The sequence below is a fragment of the Clinocottus analis genome, unplaced genomic scaffold (assembly GCF_023055335.1).
Source record: "Clinocottus analis isolate CAN_PGR_092001 unplaced genomic scaffold, fCliAna1.0.p SCAF_2, whole genome shotgun sequence".
NCBI lineage: Eukaryota > Metazoa > Chordata > Actinopteri > Perciformes > Cottidae > Clinocottus > Clinocottus analis.
Window position 1 is genome coordinate 12,188,720 of NW_027175931.1, and position 19,144 is coordinate 12,207,863.

At 43.3% G+C, this 19,144-nt stretch overlaps 2 protein-coding genes across 3 annotated transcripts; one reads left to right on the forward strand and one right to left on the reverse strand.

Moving 5' to 3' along the window:
* Positions 1 to 138: 138 nt before the first annotated feature.
* Positions 139 to 14,103, reverse strand: strn4 (striatin, calmodulin binding protein 4). Of its 2 annotated transcripts, XM_068584834.1 has the most exons (19): positions 14,013 to 14,090; positions 13,618 to 13,937; positions 7,019 to 7,122; positions 6,769 to 6,845; positions 6,563 to 6,641; positions 6,231 to 6,416; positions 5,319 to 5,496; positions 5,051 to 5,207; positions 4,402 to 4,497; positions 3,986 to 4,107; positions 3,706 to 3,881; positions 3,502 to 3,549; positions 3,300 to 3,421; positions 3,051 to 3,218; positions 2,819 to 2,959; positions 2,636 to 2,734; positions 2,459 to 2,545; positions 1,958 to 2,146; positions 139 to 1,258 (listed from the first exon to the last, which is right to left on the reverse strand). In XM_068584834.1, the coding sequence occupies exons 2-18, from the start codon at positions 13,921 to 13,923 to the stop codon at positions 1,977 to 1,979; spliced, it is 2,316 nt and encodes a 771-aa protein (XP_068440935.1). In that variant the 5' UTR covers positions 13,924 to 13,937; positions 14,013 to 14,090; the 3' UTR covers positions 139 to 1,258; positions 1,958 to 1,976. The 2 variants fall into 2 exon arrangements, with proteins under 2 accessions (XP_068440935.1, XP_068440934.1); XM_068584833.1 differs by having other exon boundaries at positions 13,618 to 14,103.
* Positions 14,104 to 15,183: 1,080 nt separating this feature from the next.
* Positions 15,184 to 18,544, forward strand: fkrp (fukutin related protein). The gene is made up of 2 exons (XM_068584180.1): positions 15,184 to 15,550; positions 15,861 to 18,544. The coding sequence occupies exon 2, from the start codon at positions 15,970 to 15,972 to the stop codon at positions 17,566 to 17,568; it is 1,599 nt and encodes a 532-aa protein (XP_068440281.1). The 5' UTR covers positions 15,184 to 15,550; positions 15,861 to 15,969; the 3' UTR covers positions 17,569 to 18,544.
* Positions 18,545 to 19,144: the final 600 nt, after the last annotated feature.

Sequence of the window (19,144 nt, forward strand, 5' to 3'; positions counted from 1 at the left end):
ATAGCCCAATGAGTGAGAAACACAGTCTCTCTTTCTCACACGTACACACAAAACCGCTCCCTGATTCTGACTCAAGACTGGCTAGGTCTTTCATAGCACCGTGATTTAACTGGTGCATATAGGAACACACACACACACACACACACACACACACACACACACACACACACACACACACACACACACACACACACACACACACACACACACACACACACACACACACACACACACACACACACACTCTTCTGTACAGTAAAAAGCACAAAATGACACAATCTGTAAAACAAGGCTTGACAAATGACACAGTTTGTGTCATTTGTCTAGAGCATACAGCTCAGCCTCACTCCTCCTGCAAGTCAACTGACTTTAACTGCCCTCTCGTGATGTCTACCGTTATTTAGTTAATGTGTCGTGAGAGCATCAGTCTACAGGGTTCAAACTGCACATTTGTAGAAATGGACCATGATTGTGGAAATATGTTCATTCATCTTGTACAGCAGAGTGACATTCCATCTCACAAATCATGGGGACATTATAATACTCATACATACAATGATACTTGGCCATAAAGTGGAAATTAAAGCTATTTGTTCAACACTGGTTAGAACTCTCTAATGGTTCCTCACATCACACACGTTAACATTCTCCAAAACTGAATACGACACCACACAGACACTCTACCTGCAGTCTTTGGAATGTAATACATTGATTCCCAGTTAGGAGGTTGGTCAGGTGTTTTTTGCCGACACTGGGAAAGATAACTATTATTTGTCATGTCTACATATGTATGTTAGCCACAATGAATTTGTTAAATTGAACTGAAATGCGTGCAGGGGTGCATTGTGTGTGCTGGGCAGTGCAAGCGTTTCCTTGGTGGTTTCTCTGTGTGAGTAGTGTGTCAGCAGTTCAAGCGCACAAAAACACACACACACACATGCACATGGTGGTTTGCGATAAGTGTTGGTAGAATGAAAAAATAAGCAGAAGAAATATTGTAGTGTAGAAAAGTGTTACTCCAAATATGATTATTTGAAAAAAGGAGCAGCAGGTTGTTTTTTTTTTATAAAAAAGCGGTATGATTAGTATTACAAGAAGTCACTGAGGCATCAGAGTAGAGTGGGAAATGGAGAGGAGGTGATGTCCTGTGGCAATGACCCAGCTAGTGGGGCGCAGGACAAGTGTGTGTGTGAGTGTGTGTAAGCGGTTGTCCACTGAAGTCTTCAGTCTCCTTTGGCCCAGTTGTTTTTAGAGGACTCTAAAAAGGCAGAAACAAACTAAATTAGACCAACAACCATTCAGAACTACTTCTAACATTGACATACAGTAATACTGTAATTTAAAATTATATCCGGTATGCTCATATACATTTTTGAAAATCCAACAAGATGAAAGATGTCACACAGAAGAACTAAAAAATAATCTAATTTGAATTAGAGTTTAATGAGATTTTTTTTATAGCAGGAGGAAAAAGCAGCGATTTAAAATTCCTACATTGGACATTTTAAGCCAGAGGAGATTCAACGATAACATAGATTTGAAGCCATTTTGTGCTCAATTTATTCTCAAAGAAACTGGACCTTTTTGTAAATCTGTTAAAGGGGAATGTGCTCCAGTCCACGATAGATTTACTTAGAAATTGTGGCTATTTAAATGTTTAGAGACTTGGGAAAACTACTTAACTTATAGACAGATGAAAGGTGTTCTCCAACACTTAACTTACTCTTGCACTTTCAGAAAGATGGATTGGTAGGAGAAAGGTTTTAACAATTCAAAGGTCAAAAGAGAAGCAATGGAGGCAGAGATATCCTGACTTAAACTCATAGTATTACAGTTCTCAGTCCAATTTAATAAACTTTCCTTAAACCTGTCATTTTGTTAAAAGTACCATTGTTAAACTCCACACACCTATATTTTTAATACAGGCTTTCTGTCAAAAACGTGACCCCCGTCTCACCAGAATGACGATAGTGCAGTCAGACAAAGATCTTGGCAAGTGCATCTGCGCCGGCGCTGGCGATGAAGGGCTGTGAGGAGTGGAAGGCCACGTCATGGATGGCCTCGTCGTGCTTCTTCCTGTGTGCCGTGATCTCCTGCACGCACGTCCTGTTGTCCAGCATCCACAGGCGCACCGAGCAGTCGTGGCCTGCAATATCAAGAAATGCTTTGTATTCTTTTAAAAGCTTAATGCATTGCATGCATTATAGCGCGGCTTTAGAGAGACTGCTGATTGAGAGGCTTTCTGATTGTTGCATTCTATCCAAACATGAGTTGAATGATTTATAGTAGATGTGTATTACTATGTACTTTCTTTACATCACAAAAAGTGTATTTTCATCAATTCTTCTTAAAATTCCCACTATCTATTCATTCATTCCTGAAAAAAATACACACCTGTGTAAAGAATGGACACAAAATTAAAATAATCTGTTGACACAGTAAAGCTGAGTCTACTCACTGCCAGAGATGAGGTAAGTGCCTTTAGGGTCTGTAGTGAGACAGGTGACCGCATCCAGGTGGGCCACCATTGAGTGGACAACTTTACCTGTTTGAATACACAAAACAAGATTATTTAGGTTTCTTCACACTCCAGAAATCACCAGATGACCGATACCAAAGAAAGACATGCAGATACCTGTCTTGTTGTCTAGGAAGCGGATGGTGCGGTTCTCATGTGCCGTGATGGAGACGGGCTCAGACGGGTGACTGACCACACGGTTGATCAGCTCACTGCCTGCAAAGGAAGACAAATGACGCCGTCTTTTTTTCCTCCTCCCTATTTATTTTGAACGGGTTACAAACAGGCTCCAGAACATACCATCCTTGGTCTGTGTCTCTAGTGCAGTGATGCTCTGCTCTGTGTTGAGGTCGTAGAGCAGCGTCTCGCCTACGTCGTACGACACAACCACCTGGTTGGGGTCAGTGGCCACAAAGGCTACTGAAGTGGGCGTTCCGTGCTCTGGGAGAACACGTGAGATGACCAAGTTGTGAGGCATCCACGCAATACAAAGCTCAAAATGCACATCTTCACACTTAACACGGATGTCTACCTCTCTCCTTATTGAAGACAGACAGGCAGGGAGCAGAGTTCTGAGGGTCCCAGATGCGAATGGTGCCATCGGCTGAGCATGAGGCGAGACGATGGTGAGCTGCCGAGTAAGTTAGACCCCACACGCTGTCCTCGTGGCCGGCAAGCACGCTGCTCTCAATGCCAGGATCTGGATGGACAGGCGCACATATTAAAAAATACACTTCTAAATTGGAAAATCATTCTTACTCTGCAGTTGATAATGGCTGACCATAGTTATCATAAGGATCCACATTGAGGTCTGGCATCTTCCAACATCTGACGGTCCCGTCTAGACCCCCGCTGTAGCAGGATTCTCCGTTCTCGCTCATGGTCAGCGACAGAACAGCTCCACTGGACATAAAAAGCGAGGCATCAGTGGCTGCACTGCATCCATCGTGTTTGGTATGGGTTTGGATTTGTACTCAACTCACCTGTGTGCTCTAAAAGTGTAGATGGGCTCCACATCCAACGCTGCATTCCTGTGGAGAGATGCAACCATATAAATTTGCTTCTTATCTTTGCTGTGTTTGAGTTTACAGTTGTACATTATCTGTCCTATTGCTGCTCGAAAAACCTTTGGAGTGAGTTGTAAGTATATAAAGAGCTCCACTCCGTGTGGATCTATGGATTCTTACTTTTTAGAGTGCATGGCTTTATTGAGGTTCCACAGTTTTAGAGTTCCATCCTCCGAGGCCGTGAGCAGCACCGCTTGACTGGGGTGAAAGGTCAAAGCGCGGATGGCATCAAAGTGGCTGCGTAGTGTGAAACGAGGGTTCCATGTCTTCTTGAACTCCTCTCTGTTATCTTGCATCTGACCGGACACAGATTTAAAAAGAAAGAGTCAACATCCACACATTGTGTGCACATGCACGTTGGATTATAATCCTGTGTTGACCAGAACTGATGTGTAATTACATCCATGGAGAGATCATTGTCATTGGCAACGGTGAGGTCAGCCAGTTCACCCAGGTTCATGTCTCCTCCTCCTCCGACGGCATCCATAATGAAAACGTCAGAGGAGAAACCCAGGGCGCCACCTGGAGGTGAAAAAGCAGAAGAGTTACACAATACATTATGGCCCTATAAATACAGGCCGAGATGAAGAAAATGTAGCAATAAATCTTAGACCTCCTTAACAAGCGTCCATAAATTGTGTTTCAATACTCTAATACTGAGTATCAGAGAAAATATTTAAAAAGGTGGAGGAGCAGTTTTGTACGTTTACACATACACAGAGTTGGAATTTAACGTCTAAGCTACAATGATGTGTGTAGGATAGTAGAGGGTAGTCTACGGTTTTCGATGGAGCATATATGGTGGGACAGTCTTACCTTCCCCGGGGCGAGCTTGTCCTGCTACAGAGGGGGGCGGGGTGGGTTTAGGGGGGAAGTCCGACATCATGCCTTGTAACTTGTTCCTGCGGTTCTCTGAACCCGGCAAGAGGAGAGAAACACAAAACATCCAGTCATGCAGAGGGGCGGAGGACGGTTGGAGAGGCCAGCAGACGGACAGATGAGAGACAGACGGATGTAGACAAAGGCAAAAAGATAGACTTCATTCTTTAAATACAAAACATACACTCAAACAACAAAAAAACAATATGAATTTTAAATCAATTAAAATACAGGGTCACAGTATAAATATGACTCAAAGAATGAAATGTGCACATTAAAAAAAAGAGAAGGCAGCATGCTTGGCAACCTTTGAAATGACCCCGCACCACAGAAAATACATCTACAGACAGATGACAGCTACACCGCTCTCAAGAATCACAGACTGACAGCTCGTGAAACAGGACAGAGAGACAGGTGGTTGGGAAAAGAGGTTGGTTTTATTGACAAGAAGAGATGCCAGGACACAATGAGAAGTAAAAGATAAAAAAAGTGAGCGGGGAGGGGGTGGGGGCAAAAAAGACAGATACACTGGTGGCAGTGATTCTGGCAGTGCTGTGCTGATGATGTTGCTATGGCAGCAGCGTACCTAAGTCCCGTCCGTCCCCCGAGATCCGGGCCTCTCCCGCCCCCTCCCCATCCTCCCCCGAGCCCAGGAAGTCAAATTCACTGAGGGCATCTTCTGAGTCGTCTTCGTCCTCCTCGTCCTCCGGGTCCAGGTCTGTGGTCATGGGCTCCGAAGCCATCTGGACACGAACACAGCAGAGAAGAGGATTTACTATGCGCTTGGTCACCAGTTTATAGTTTGTGTTTCGTCATTACATTTTCCTAACTTTATTCCTAATCACTGGTTGTACCTTTACACGAGACTTCTTGTTCTTTCGCGGTCCATCGATGCAGTCAGTGGCCATGCCTTGGAAGTCATCCTCCTCGTCACTGTCGTCTTCATCATCGTCCTCACAGCCGTGCAGGAAGGGGATCTTATCGAGCACCGAGCCGCCCAGACGTTCCTTAGAGCTTTCCTTGCCCGCGTTCCTACAAATGCACAGACAATTATTGTCTCCACTCCAGTTAATAAGGGGAAAAATTTACATTTAGGTCAATATCTTGGAGAGGGAGGCAGGACAACCTCAATTATACTCATATAAAATATATTATAGGAAATTTGGCCACAGCGGTCTTCATTACAGTATAATTCGAAAAATGTGTTATGGGTGCATTTTACTGTCTTAGTTAACCATTAAATAGTACATGGACCTGTACTTGTATAGCTCTTTTCTAGTTTTCCGACCACTCAAAGCACTTTCACACTACTCAACATCATTCCCACATTCATACACGGATGGGAGGAGCCACCTGCTCATCAGGACTAACTAACAGGTCTTTGGATGGTCTTAGAAAAGAAGCCACTCTACACAATGCAGTGTGTGCACGACCTTTTGCACCAAAATGACCCAAATCAGCCAACCATAATATGTTATGTCTGTCAATAGACAATCAAATTGTCAGGACGTGTAAATTAGGCCGTTTTATATTTGCTTTAGGTGGGGGAAAAAAATCAGTAGGGAAAAGAAATCAGTCTTATTCAAGTTGCAGGTACGAAAGATCATAAATTGTACAGGGATTTATTCAAGAGAACCACAAAAACAAAAGAAAAAGTAATTCTCTGTTTTAATCATTAGAAGTGCCATGATTTGGGCCTTATGTTGCAAACTGTGGGTGTCTTCACTATTCGGATTCGCGGAGCAACAGCAGAGATGATGTCTCACCTCTTGATTTGTTCCTCTATTTGTCGGACCAACATCGACTCTCCACCCACCCGGGGCTCGGGCTCAGGACAGATTTCACTGGCCGGAGGCCCGTTGGCCTCGGGGCTGCTCCGCCCAAGCAGCGAGCGCACGCGCTTAGATCGCATGTCCAGGATGGTGTCTGAATAACCCACTTCTTCGAGATATCTACACTCACCGGAAAAAAACACAGGGTAATTAATATCCACCGACATTGAATTAATCATTCTAGTCTAGATCACACGTTCATCACTAATTATAAAGTATGAATGGATACATAAGAAATAAAAGAGTTGTTGACACAGAGGCCTTACTTCCGTAGTAGCTGACGTCCCTCTTTCCAGGACATCTGATTGGCTGGCTCAGAGTCTGACTCAGCCGGCCCATTGGGAACTACAGAAAATAAATTGGTCAATAATGATGCAATGCATTCGCAGAAAGAAAGTAAAAGCAGAAGTTTTGAGTTGCTCGGAAAGTAAAGCAGCAGTAAGAGAGTGAATAAGAGCTTCGTTAAACATACGTTGGTCTGCTTCTGTGTCTGACTTCTTGTCTCCGGAACTCTGGTCATTTCCTGTCTTCAGCTTTTGATGCTTAGCCCTGCAACCCCACAAAAGCCCACAAGATGGCAGCATTACAGGCAAACACAGGAAAACCTTTCACCATCAAATCAGTGTTCCTTCAGCATGCAAAAACAGTCTGACAGAAGGTAGTGGATAACAGACACAAGGACACCGCAGGGACAGGAAGGAGTTTCCTGTCATTTGTCTTACCGCTCTTGTTTGAGGGCGTACTCCAGCATCTTGATCCGCCTCACCAGGTCTTGTTTCATATTCTCCTGCCCTTTCCTCTCACCCTGTAGGAACGCCACCTGAGCCTGAAACACACGTACAGGGTGGTAAGGAACACAAAGTTCCTTCAAAAAAGGCAAACACTCGCAAGCATATACAATCGCAAAATCAATTAATGTTGACATGATAACTGCAGCATGTGCTTTCTCAATTATAGCTAGGAAAGCATTTGATATCAACATACATTACAAGCAGAGACCGTGAAGGAAACATTTAGATATGACAAGCATAGCAAACACGACTTCTGAGAACCCAGAGGAATAAGTAGAGGGTTGTGGAACAGAGCGCTTATTTTTAACTTCTCCTAACCGAGGCCTCAGTGCGCATCTGCAGAGGAGGAAAAACAAGACACACACCGGCCAAATTCAAATACCCTCTTTTAAGACACATCCTTCCTTTGTGTGGTTCCCTTCTCATTTTCCTTCCTCAACTGGGCTCATGAAATTCTTTACCTTAAGGAAAGAGATGTTCACTGGCCAATCTTGCCATACAGCAAAAAATGTGATGAGAGACTGCAGGGTGACAACACATTCAATTTGAAAAGGGCTATCTTTAGACAGGGTCTCCCCTTGGGTTAGGCATCATATGGTAAGACTTGACAAAGATGTGAAAGGGCTGCCGAAGTGATGAGACAGGTTTGTGTCATAAATTCAAAGCATGTTTTGCACCGTAAATGCACCCCAGGCACTAAAACAACTCTGATTCCACTCAAAAAGTAGGTTAAAAAAAATCCTACCCCTGGTTCTAATCTCAGGATTTGCATGAGGGTATTCACAGGCACAATAGTTTTACATCTCTCTCTGTGCCAAGCGGGGCTGGAGCATTAATGACTGTTGTTTTAAAGACCATTTTTCCTCTGCAGGTCCCTGTGTGTGTCCACGAGTCTGCTCCCCACGTGCACACGCAGTTTCGTAAAAGTGGAACAGTCTAAAACCTCTATCTCATGGGGCCGACACTCGGTCTACTTGAGAGGGTAGTCAATCATCCGGACACACGCAGACACACAGACACTGCTACTGCTGACTAATCCTGATTAATACAATGTGATTTTATATGCTTATCTGAGACGTTTGGAGATAACTGTCAAAGCTGGTACGTCTACACTGCAGTCATGTCCAAATGATTATGAAATACAGATATGCAGTTCAGTTTTTAAAAATAATAATAATAATTATAAAATCAAATATTTTATGTATCAGGAGCACTGAAAGGAAAGGTTGAAGAGCAATCGTCCATGTATTCAACGAACCAGGGGGACCAGTGAAACACAATAATCTGCTTCGCCTTGTATAAACAGCCGTGTAACATGTCATTTGCTGTGGTTATGTGGTCGAAGGAGCAGCTGGCACACGGTTACCTACAACAGCTAGTTAGCTGAGATTTTCCAGCTGCACACAAGTAGTAATTGCTGTGTTGTTGTGTTTTGTAATGGTAGAAACTCTTGTTCCAGTGCATCAAAAGCAAATCAAATTGCTTAATATGCTAAAATACAAGCCAAGCAGGCTGTTTTTATAGAAGCAAACTGTCAGAAAACTTGCATTAAAAATGTATCTTCAAAAGGAAATGACAAAATAAGGGTAAGATAAAAGGTTGACGTGGCATTGACAATAATGACAGCACTATTCTGATGATGTGGCCTGCAGTTGATCCAGGAGAGCCAACTTGGGTACAGAGAAGGGGCAGAGTGAAACACAAGGTCCTCTGTCCACAATTAAATAAATTCTTAACCCAGAGAGTTGTGATACTTGATCACTTGTCAGCTCAGCATTGATACACAGTTCTGATTAAAAACGTACAGATAGGTGGGTGCCGAGCTCTTGTGAACAGTTCCTATCTCGGCCAAATTTGAACTGAAGTGAACCAAAAAAGCAGCTTAATCAAAACTGCCACAGTAATGTCACCCGAGTGTGACCAGTGATTTGATCCTTTACTGACTGATGTACATTTGAACAATGAATCCACAACAAAGTTCAAACAAACAAAGTCAATACTTGGTGACTATTCTGCTCTTTGAACAACATTATTCGAATAAGCAAAGTGTTTCAAAACTTCTACCTCTAAAAGGAATGCGTCTGCTTCTTCCTTCAGGGGCGGGGCACACGTTTCTGCTCTTGCTCACACACACAGACGAGCTGCAACCTGCTCTCACGCAGAGATAACATCACATCCCTGTTTGCCAGCGTCACAGAACTGTGTTCCGAGAAGGACAGCTTCCCAGTGGTGCACAATACTTTAAATCCCTGACACTGCTTTGTGGGCCCAAGTACAACCAAGGCTGCATGTGTACACACACACATATATACATATACACACACACACGTAAAAATACCAACAATGAGCGCAAACTGTTAGAGCTGCCTTTTCCACATACATAATGGTAGCCAAAATAGAGGGATTAGTGTGTCAAAGGGGTTGTTGCGTGGTGCCATTCTTTATCTATAACTAACTGCTCATTATTTGTCTCTGACCTGGTTTTACTTGTCATTTCCCTTGTCAGTATTTCTCTTTAAAAAGGGGTCTGGTAATGGAGTTCAGACGGTAAAATATGATGTCAAAGTGGATTAATTTACCGCAGCACACATTAGCTGTTACAGGCACAAGGAGAAATGCAGCTTTCAATAGATACGCTTCTGGTTAAAATGAGCTTCTACAACTAACAGCTCCCACCAAGGTGTGTGAATACATTAACACAAAATGTGTGCTATTTTTAATAAGCACCTTTGTTTTGGTCTTCCATTAGTCTGTGTTATTCTGTCCTTTGTTTGGTTCAGATCGGGAAATGTTTTTTTTAGTCGTGTGGGGGACCTGAGCCAACAAAAGTGAGACAAGGCAGTCTATTCATCAGCACATAAAGGTGGTCTTATCAAAAAACTGACACATTACATAAGAGCCTAAATGGAAGAGCAGGTCGAAAAGACATCTCAGTATTTATAAAGAGAGTTATACTCAAGTAAAAGACTGATCCATGTTTAAAACCAACCCATGCAGAGGAGCAACAAAAAAAGACCTTAGTTGGTCTTTTGGCTGTCGTTTGATATAGCCTCTCCTAACATTAATACTGTGGTTATTTTCTTTGTATGATGTTGGTCAACAAACCAAACTAACAAAGGAACCTTGTAAGGGGCAAACCTGTCGCACCATCTGATCTCTCCTTCCTGTGGGTGGGTTTCCTTCAGTGTGGCCAACTGCTGGTGACCTTTCCAGGGTTTGTTTTAACATGGAGCTGACACGTTTAGCCTTTTCTGACAGTACCACTCTTAATAGCTGCAGAACAGGGTCAAGGGCAGCTTTCCTCCTCCACTGGCCACCCTCCATCTTCTCAAACCTTCATCCCCATGAGAGACTCCACGAGCCAACAAGTAGAGCAATGAACTTTTCTGGGACAGTGTGCTTTGATGGAGCGTGTCAGAAAGCATTGTGCGTGTCAGAGAGCATCGTGCGTGTCAGAGAGCACTGTGCGTGCGTGCGTGCGTGTGATTTAGCTAAAGAATGACATCCTAGAAAGTTGGGCTTGCTGCCTGTGTTTTGATTAGAAAATGCTTGATACACATTGGGAAGCAAAAATACTGCATATCATAAATGTTTAGAATAAGAAAGGGAAAGAAAAAGAAATAATACAAGAAGGGGTTTTTAACAAGGCGTACAGAACAGGAGCTGTGTAAGTGGCTGTGGGTGGGAGGCACACTGTAATAATGCAGGATATGTATATGTCATATGTGTGTCATGCCTGAAAGCACAAAGCTATTAATTAGAGATGTGTACTCAGGGGCCCTTTGGGCGACACTCAACAGGAAGTGATGTCATCTGGGTCACCAGTAATCTATTCTGCACAACCATGACATTGTTAATACAATTACATAGCTTGAAGTTAGAATACTGTAGTTCATGAAGGAACAGGTAGAGGTCCGCCCTTTTCCCTGTCGAATAAGAGCAGTGACTTAGTTCGATGTTTGCTGCAGTCAGTTTGTCCATTAAATTATAATGAGGATTGGACAGAAAACAAGCTTGTTCGCACACTTTGCACTAGTCGTGTAATTTGATAGAATACTCTGTAAAAAAGCTTCTTGTGTGTCTAAAGGACAGAGACAAGGCCACTGCCACCTGTCCCGTCTGCAGCTTGTCCCATGGTGGTGCTGGGACGTCCCACCTGGCCCAGAGAGAGGAGGGCTGTCATTCCTGGCATGTCGTGGGAGACACGACACCACAGGTGGCGTTTCACACGAAAAACACAGTCGCAGAGACAGCACATGTGTTACAGTCTCACAGAGACAAGCTATGCTACAAACACAGACATCCACGCCGTCGCACAAAGAGGCACACAGTCGTAAAATGATTGTGCTTATCTCAAATACTGGAGATGTTACTATATTATAACTTATATTACTGCTGCAGGCATCTAAGATTTTTGTTGCAGCTTTCTTGCCCTGCGCATGCCATGGAGCACGAAAGTTAATGTGTAGTCGACATGTGAGCAGACAATGGACACATGTATATTATGGTGCTACATACACTCAGGCCATGGCCAGGGGCACATGTTAACTGGCACGGTGAGAGTCCTGCCACCATGCTGGCAACAAAAGTCAGAGGCCTGTGGGTGTTAAAATGTAAGCTAGGTCAATTTCTCAGCCTTGCACTCAGCGATCCACTCTTTCTCTTAGTACAGGACGTGGTGATAACTGAACCCATGAAACCAGACCATGTGCAGGAATACGCACACGCAAAGTTCCATAACAAGCACTATTAGCGTGTTGGACATAGAGATGGACTGCTTCTACCTTCCATTCCCACTCGTTCCCCCACACATGACTATAAAAGCACCAAGCACAACCAGTTTGTTATTGTTCATCCATATTTTATCAAGGCTCCTATTTATAGCTACGTTTGAGTCGGGGGCAAAGTGAGAAGCAGAGTGACAGAAGAGAGGCAATGTTAAAAAAAATAATAATCTTGTGGTTTTGTCAAGTTAATGAACTCGAGAAGATAGTTTGTCCTAATTACAAGAGCGCTGTGGTTACAACAAGACCACATATGAGTTTAGGAATGAAAAGAAGAACTGTTCATCTTTTTAGTCCAAACGCAGAGCGAAAACATCTTTGAATGTTATACATGAATGTAGGAACGTTGCATAGTACAACCTCTGTCTCGTGCTGTCAGTCTCTGAATAACTGGGAACATAAGGGGACTCATGCCTTATTTAAGGATCTTTTCCATGACATTAACTCACGTTCATATAGATATTTCTGGACATTTCAGGGACTAAAATTGATGAACTTTAAAAAGGCCAAAAGCTCACTTCTCTAACCTAAATGCAAGTGGCAGGTCATATTGTTTACCTTCAGTTGGGATGCACAACATTAGGCTTAGTTTTTGGAAGGATGGTACTTAACTGGCGGTAATAAAAACAAATTAAATGAGCATTAATGATGGTGATAAATACAGCGGCCTTACACACTCAACCCTGCCCATGCACCACAAGGCTGACTCCTCCATCCGTGAGTGACGATTCAGGCCCTAATGCAAAATGTGAATTTCCATTCAAAGCCACCAGATACATAGATATACACATTTATTACACTTTTACTACAAAACCCTATTTGTCAAGATTATGCCTAAAGGAACTTTATCGGAAGAGATTATGCAGTAAAATGTGATTTCATTCAAAAACTGCTGGCAGTCAGGTGGTGTATACGATTAGAGTGAAAGTTTATGTTACAAAGGTCATCATGATCACTTTCTTTCACTGTGCCATTTGTTTTGTCAATAAAATAAAAGATGAAACTCTGCTTCATTTTAAATGGGGGCTTTTCTGAAGTATGAACACCACTTTCACAACTGATGCTCAAATTACTGATTATAAAATACAGATATTTAAAGGAAACTCACAGCTTTGACACTATCACCCCCTTTTCGCCTCAAATGAACAGCCACAAATGAACAGCCACAAATAAAGTACTAGAAACCTGGATGAGTCAACTTAAAATCAATACTTCCATACACATGCCAAAATACCGCCCCTCTTTATTTGGTCCAGTCATGTGTTTGATGTGAACAATGATGTCAAACAGACACTGAAAGGTAACCTCAACTCTGTGTACCTACCTTGTATTATTTGCTGGTTATCTTGCGTGCTTTTGTAGGCTGACCCATCTCACCTAACTTGGTGGAGTATTTGTTTGTGAGTGGCACGGAACTGATTTTATGTCAGATTAAAGAGCAAAGGCACTAGTGCTCCGGGAAAATACAGTGTATTAAATAGCCTGTGGCTGTTTGGCTTTAGGTGACCATCAGCTGTAGGTCTCACAGCCCCTTCATTGTCCTGCCTCGTAATAACCCATCCTGGTCAACACAATATCATAGGGTGTAATGTTAGCCCATTAGCATGTTGGCATCCCGATACGGATTGATTGTAGGGCATGTGTACTGTCACAAAGCAACACCAGTAGAGCTCCTGCAATATCCGTCTTGGCCTTTATTCGGCGTTGACGTTGCAAAAACAGGCTAAATGAGCAAAACAAATTTACCCTGAGTTCGTCTCTCTCCGCCTCCCAGCGGTATTTCTCGGCCTGGAAGCGTCCCCACTCGTACTGGATGAAGTGAAGGATCCCAGGAAGCGTCATACCCGAGTCCCCGTCCTGTAGCTCCCGAGCCTGCGACGATCCGGGCATGGCTCCGGCTGCTGCCGCCGCCGCCGCTGCCATCACTCCGGACGCCGCAGCTGATGTCGCCTGGCCCGGTGCTGCTTTGGGCCCGTTTGGGTTGCGCCCCGCTCCGCTGCCGCCTCCTCCGGAGTTCGGGTTTGGTCCTCCGCCGGATCTATCCGCCTCCATTTTAACCGTTCAACCTTTCGCCAGGATAAGGAGGCGTGAATGGGCCGAGTGTACGAACAACAATAATAATAAAAAAAAGTACCTCGTACCCTTCTTCCAACCCAGCAGCACTTCGCAAAAGGCGACACTCTTTTATTGCCTTTCTCACACGCACAGAGCAAAATTACTATTCAGCTAACAAAATACTACACTTCCGCTTCAAAACCTTCAAGATAATGTACGATGATCAAGTTACATATTTGTAACATTCTGGCCTATTTAGTCACCGACATGCCACATTTAACATAAAGTCACACTTAACAACGTCATCCAAAGTAACATGGGAATAAGGTTATTAAATGTCTATCACTCTCAAAACACTCAAAAGGATGGTTGCAACTCTTATTTTGTACATCCCAGATGTATTTCCTGTTTGCTATCGGAAATGTCCGATGTGGGTGACAAATAAAGGGCCACGTTCGCAGTAATACACAATGAATACGTCGCTATGGGAATTCATTTCCTGCCATTTTGTGAGTAAGGAGCTTTGAGGACAGTACAGTTAGCCAACGGTACCCACAATTCTGTTTCCGGTTGGAAGTTTCAACGACAAAAGTCCCTCACGGCTTTACCGTGATTTTGTCTTAATTCCGACCGTGATTTTGTCTTACCCCGTGTCTTCTGCTACGTATGGGTCACGGCACATCGCAGTTTTGTTGCAGATCTTTTATTAATAGGACTCAAATACAACAAACATGGATGTAATAATCGCGAAGCATTAACACATGGCAATCTATATTTTCATTTTTTTATCATTATTTTAACCAGTAAGATACACGATATAAGTACATAACATTTACATATTGCATTACATATACCAAAAGATATCAAATCAACTGTACAAGATGATGGATGAAGTGTTCAGCCTCGGGTCCCTTGGTATACCTGAAGTGGATTCATTTAAAGCAGTTTCTAAAAAAAATAAAAATAAAGAATCACCCACCTACATTTACTTCATTGTACTACTTGTACTGTTAAAACTAACTTAATTACATATTTATAATATATTGTTTTTACAAATTGACATAATTGTAGGCTATCGTTTATAGATTAGTTTGTAATTTAGCAATAAAGATTACATGATAGTGTACGAATCAACCTCAATCCAACAATAGTATTTTGCAATTTTTTGCTAAATGTTTTTTTTTTTATTGCACTTTTATTCTGAAGGATTCGATCCGGAAGTTATGGCACTCGTTGTATCTTAGTGATACAGTCATCTCGATGGGTTCCATGGTAAAGCTTGAGTTAAACTGCATAGTAATTAAATATTCTGAAGCGAATTTTGTGCACTGTGAATTTAATCCTAAAATGTTGGAGAATCGATTTCAACCACAAACGCACCAACATTAGCGAACAATGCAGATTCATTCATCGTGTTTGCTGCTAACGATTCAGCCAGGTTTGCTCATATGCTACCAGAGCTGGCTGAGATGTACCACCATGGAAACCAAAAACCCTACAGTGCAGCAAGGTTAATAGGCTTAACGTCGCGTTATGCCTCAAATAACATAGTAATGCACGATGCAAAGGGCTGCAAATAACTGCCTTGTAAACAAAAAAAGGAGAAAGATACATCCAGATGAAGGTGAGTTGTAGCAGGGAATTTAACCTGCCTGTTTCCATTGCTTGGTAATGCAGCTAATGTTAGTTACATGTATGAACAAAAGACACTTTGCTTTGAGTTTGTGCTGTCTTAGTTTTACATTCAAGTTAACTGATTATGTCAGCACTGTTAACCAATTCAGATTAGAGCAGTCATCTGTGTCATTTTGAGCAGTCATGAGATTGAACTTCGCAGTCATTGGATCTTCATACAGTTGTTATAAACATATGACACTGTGGGATTAAAAGCACAATACAATCGCTGCACAATTTAATATCTTTGTCTTTCACAGGTTGTCTTCAACTGTAATTTGTCTACTTCACTAATGGAGACCTAAGACCCACCACTGGATTTCTTAATTGAAACTTCTGACAGAAACTGGGAAGTAAACATCAGTTGCCATGCGTATCAGTCTCTGCCAGGGCCTGTTGAGTGGTGCCATCATCCTCAACCTCCTCATTCTTTACTATGTGTCCCGCGCTCAGCAGCAAATGATGGACAAGAGGAAGGAGCTCGGCAGGGGCACGAGGAGGGCTGCCCTTCCAGCCTCTGGTCTGGGCGGAGGGCTTGGGGCGCCTGTAGGAGGTGGTGGAGAGCCTGGAGTGGTTGGAGGTGAAGGTCACAGTCGTGGCCCACGTGTAACTGTTCTTCTCAGGGAGTTTGAAAACTTTGAGAACTATGTTGGGGATGTGGCTAACTCTTTTCTTCGCCAGAGACCTGAGCTTCCCTTTCTAGCTGTGGCAGACACGTCTCCGTACCCTCCGCTGGTGCTCCCAGAGGGGGCCCGCCTTCTAGTCCTATCCCCCAGCCCGGACCAGCCACCACAAGCTCACAGGCCAGAGTTACATGTCCAGACGGAGTTTGTGCTGCTGGTGCCTGACGGGGTGGAGTTAGAACAACCTCGGGCCATCGAGAGGCTGATCAGGGAGTTGGAAGGTGAGGGTGGAGGTCCTGTGAGGCTGGTAGCTGCTCCCGTGCTGGCTCGATCTGCCGTGCAGTGTCTCCACCTGCGGGTGAACCTCAGAGAGTGGACGGCCACCTACTCAACGGCTGCGTCTGGGAGCAGCGGAAGTGTGTGTTCTGCTTTACAAGGAGATGCAGTTGTCCTCATTCGCACTGAGGATCTTTTTAATCTGTCTGTCCCTGTGGGTCGGCCCCTCTTTTCCTCGCTCTTCGTCCAGACTGCCTTGAGAGGCTGGAAGGTCAAGCTTCTGGAGAGCCCCTGTTTCGCCGCGAACCATCGGCCCCTCTTTAGCTCGGCCCACAACCAGTGGAAGGCCGACACTCGACTGAAGGAGGCCACTGGGAAGCTCATGAGGAGCTTTGGTCTGAAGCGTCTCCTGCTGGCTGATGGGAAGGAACAGTGGTTTGGCTGCGGTAAAGAGACGCCCCGTTGCTTTGGCACTGTGCAGGATGACACTCCAGACTACCTTTATCTGGATCGCTGGACACCTCCCTGCTGTCTGCGTGCTCTCAGGGAAACCACCAAGTATGTTATCAATATCCTTGAGACCTCAGGTGTGCGCTACTGGCTGGAGGGGGGGACCCTGCTGGGCGCCGTCCGCCATCAGGACATCATCCCATGGGATTATGATGTGGACCTGGGCATCTACCTGGAGGACATACCTAACTGTGATCACTTGAAGAACCTGGACTCTGGCTCTCTTGTGGATGCCAACGGCTATGTCTGGGAGCGTGCAGTGGAAGGAGACTTTTACAGAGTCCAGTACAGCGAGGCCAACCACCTACATGTAGACCTGTGGCCATTCTATCCACGTAATGGCGTCATGACCAAAGACACATGGACAGAGCACAAACAAGACGTGGAGTTCCCAGAGCACTTCCTGCAGCCACTGGTGCCCATGTCTTTTGCCGGCGTCACAGCCTACAGCCCGAACAACCACAGAGGCTTCTTGGAGCTCAAGTTTGGAGAGGGGGTTATTGAGAACCCTCAGTATCCTAACCCCTCAAAAAAGAGGCTGGACAGAAGTAAATTATGAGAAAAAGACTCAAAAGCCATTTTAATTTCATATCTGTTCACCTAATAACACATTTCATTTTGTTGTGCCTCAACTCATTATTTTTCAACAGCAGAAAATATGATGGCTGAAAAATAATATGCCAAAATGACTGCATTTAATGTCAATTTTACCACAGCTATACCACCAGTTTCAAATCTGTTCTATTGTCTGTATTTTAATGCAAAATCTAACCTTGGACTGCCTTTTCATTCTTTGTCAGAGTGGTGAGATTTTGTTTGCAAGGGGCATGAACGCTTGAAAGATTTTAATCCATACACCAGTATTATCATCAGACATTTCTTAAAGATGCACGGACTGGTTTTACTATATGGTGTACCGTGATCTTAGTGTACTAAAGTAAGAATACGACTGCTGTAAAGATGGTAAATACTTTTAAATTATATTTGTTGAAAGCTGCGGTGTACATTATCTTAATAAGGATTAAAGGTTTTGGACAGAATTGTCGTTTTGCCCAAACATTGTATTTATTTGATGTATTGATTTGCACTGGTGCTTTCAGTTTATTAATGAATATCACTGTATTCGATGCCATCTGGTACCAAACTGCTAGTAGCGTGGTTAGTACATTTCCATGTGGTGAAATGAACAAACACGGTCATTCATGCTGTAATTTTTGGCATATGGAGAGGAAAGAATGTTGCTCCATCAGGCCTTGGTATTCAGTTAAAAAAATAAGTAAAACTGGTTTCAGGAATATTAACTCTGAGCTCAATTATGTGCATTACTACTCAGCACCCAGTATGTAGCAACTGAAATTTAATTCCAATTAAGTAGATTAATCAAAGAAAGATCTTCCAAAAGAAAAGTTGCACATAAAAGTCCTCCAGCTTCTCTGGTATGACAGGTTTCCTTTTGTGTAGTTACTCGTGTGTGTGATGTATCGAGTTGTCGCTCCAATTCATGAACTGGTAAAATAAAAGATGTTCCAGATTGATGTTATTTCATTAATTTATGCGTTTGAGTATTGACAACAAATCAATTGAAACTACAGTGTATGTACACTATGTGCCAGATTGGTAGCATTGTTTTTTAAACACTAGGTGGCACCACACACCTAAATATTTTATGGGCTTTGTAACTCCTTCATTGTGTTCAAAATACTGCATTATGGGAATGTTCAACCATCTGGCAGAAGCCCAAGGGGTGGAAGATTTTAAGATGGGACAAACTGGAATGTTGCTAGCTTGTTCGTAAAACTGGTTGTGTGGTAAACCAGCGTCCTAATCCCACACAAGAGGTTACTGTAGTTAAAAACAGCTGTCGTCTACATTCTTCTTTCATATTGTATTTCCAAAGGTGTGTTTACCTTACCGCTGAAGGGTGCAAAAACAAAGAATTGTGCACTTTAAAAGGTTTCCCCTCTTGCACGCTGCTACCGTATGGCAGCTGAACATGACAACACGGAGCTGTGGAATTTTCATGCAGCCACAAGTGTTTTTTTGCTTTACAGACTGTAAAGCCAGCCAATCACTGCAGTAAGTGTTTTAACAAAACAGCCAAATAATTTTTTTTTTTAAAAAGTCTTTATTTGTTA

What these genes read in the sequence shown, in the direction of transcription:
- strn4 (XM_068584833.1), bottom strand. Translation starts at nt 13,923, where the DNA reads ATGGAGGCGGATAGATCCGGCGGAGGACCAAACCCGAACTCCGGAGGA. An exon ending in GGACGTCAGCTACTACGGAA is followed by an intron (nt 6,417 to 6,562) that starts GTAAGGCCTCTG and finishes CGGTGAGTGTAG; the next exon opens with ATATCTCGAAGAAGTGGGTT. An exon ending in AAAGCCATGCACTCTAAAAA is followed by an intron (nt 3,550 to 3,705) that starts GTAAGAATCCAT and finishes ATCTCTCCACAG; the next exon opens with GAATGCAGCGTTGGATGTGG.
- fkrp (XM_068584180.1), top strand. Translation starts at nt 15,970, where the DNA reads ATGCGTATCAGTCTCTGCCAGGGCCTGTTGAGTGGTGCCATCATCCTC.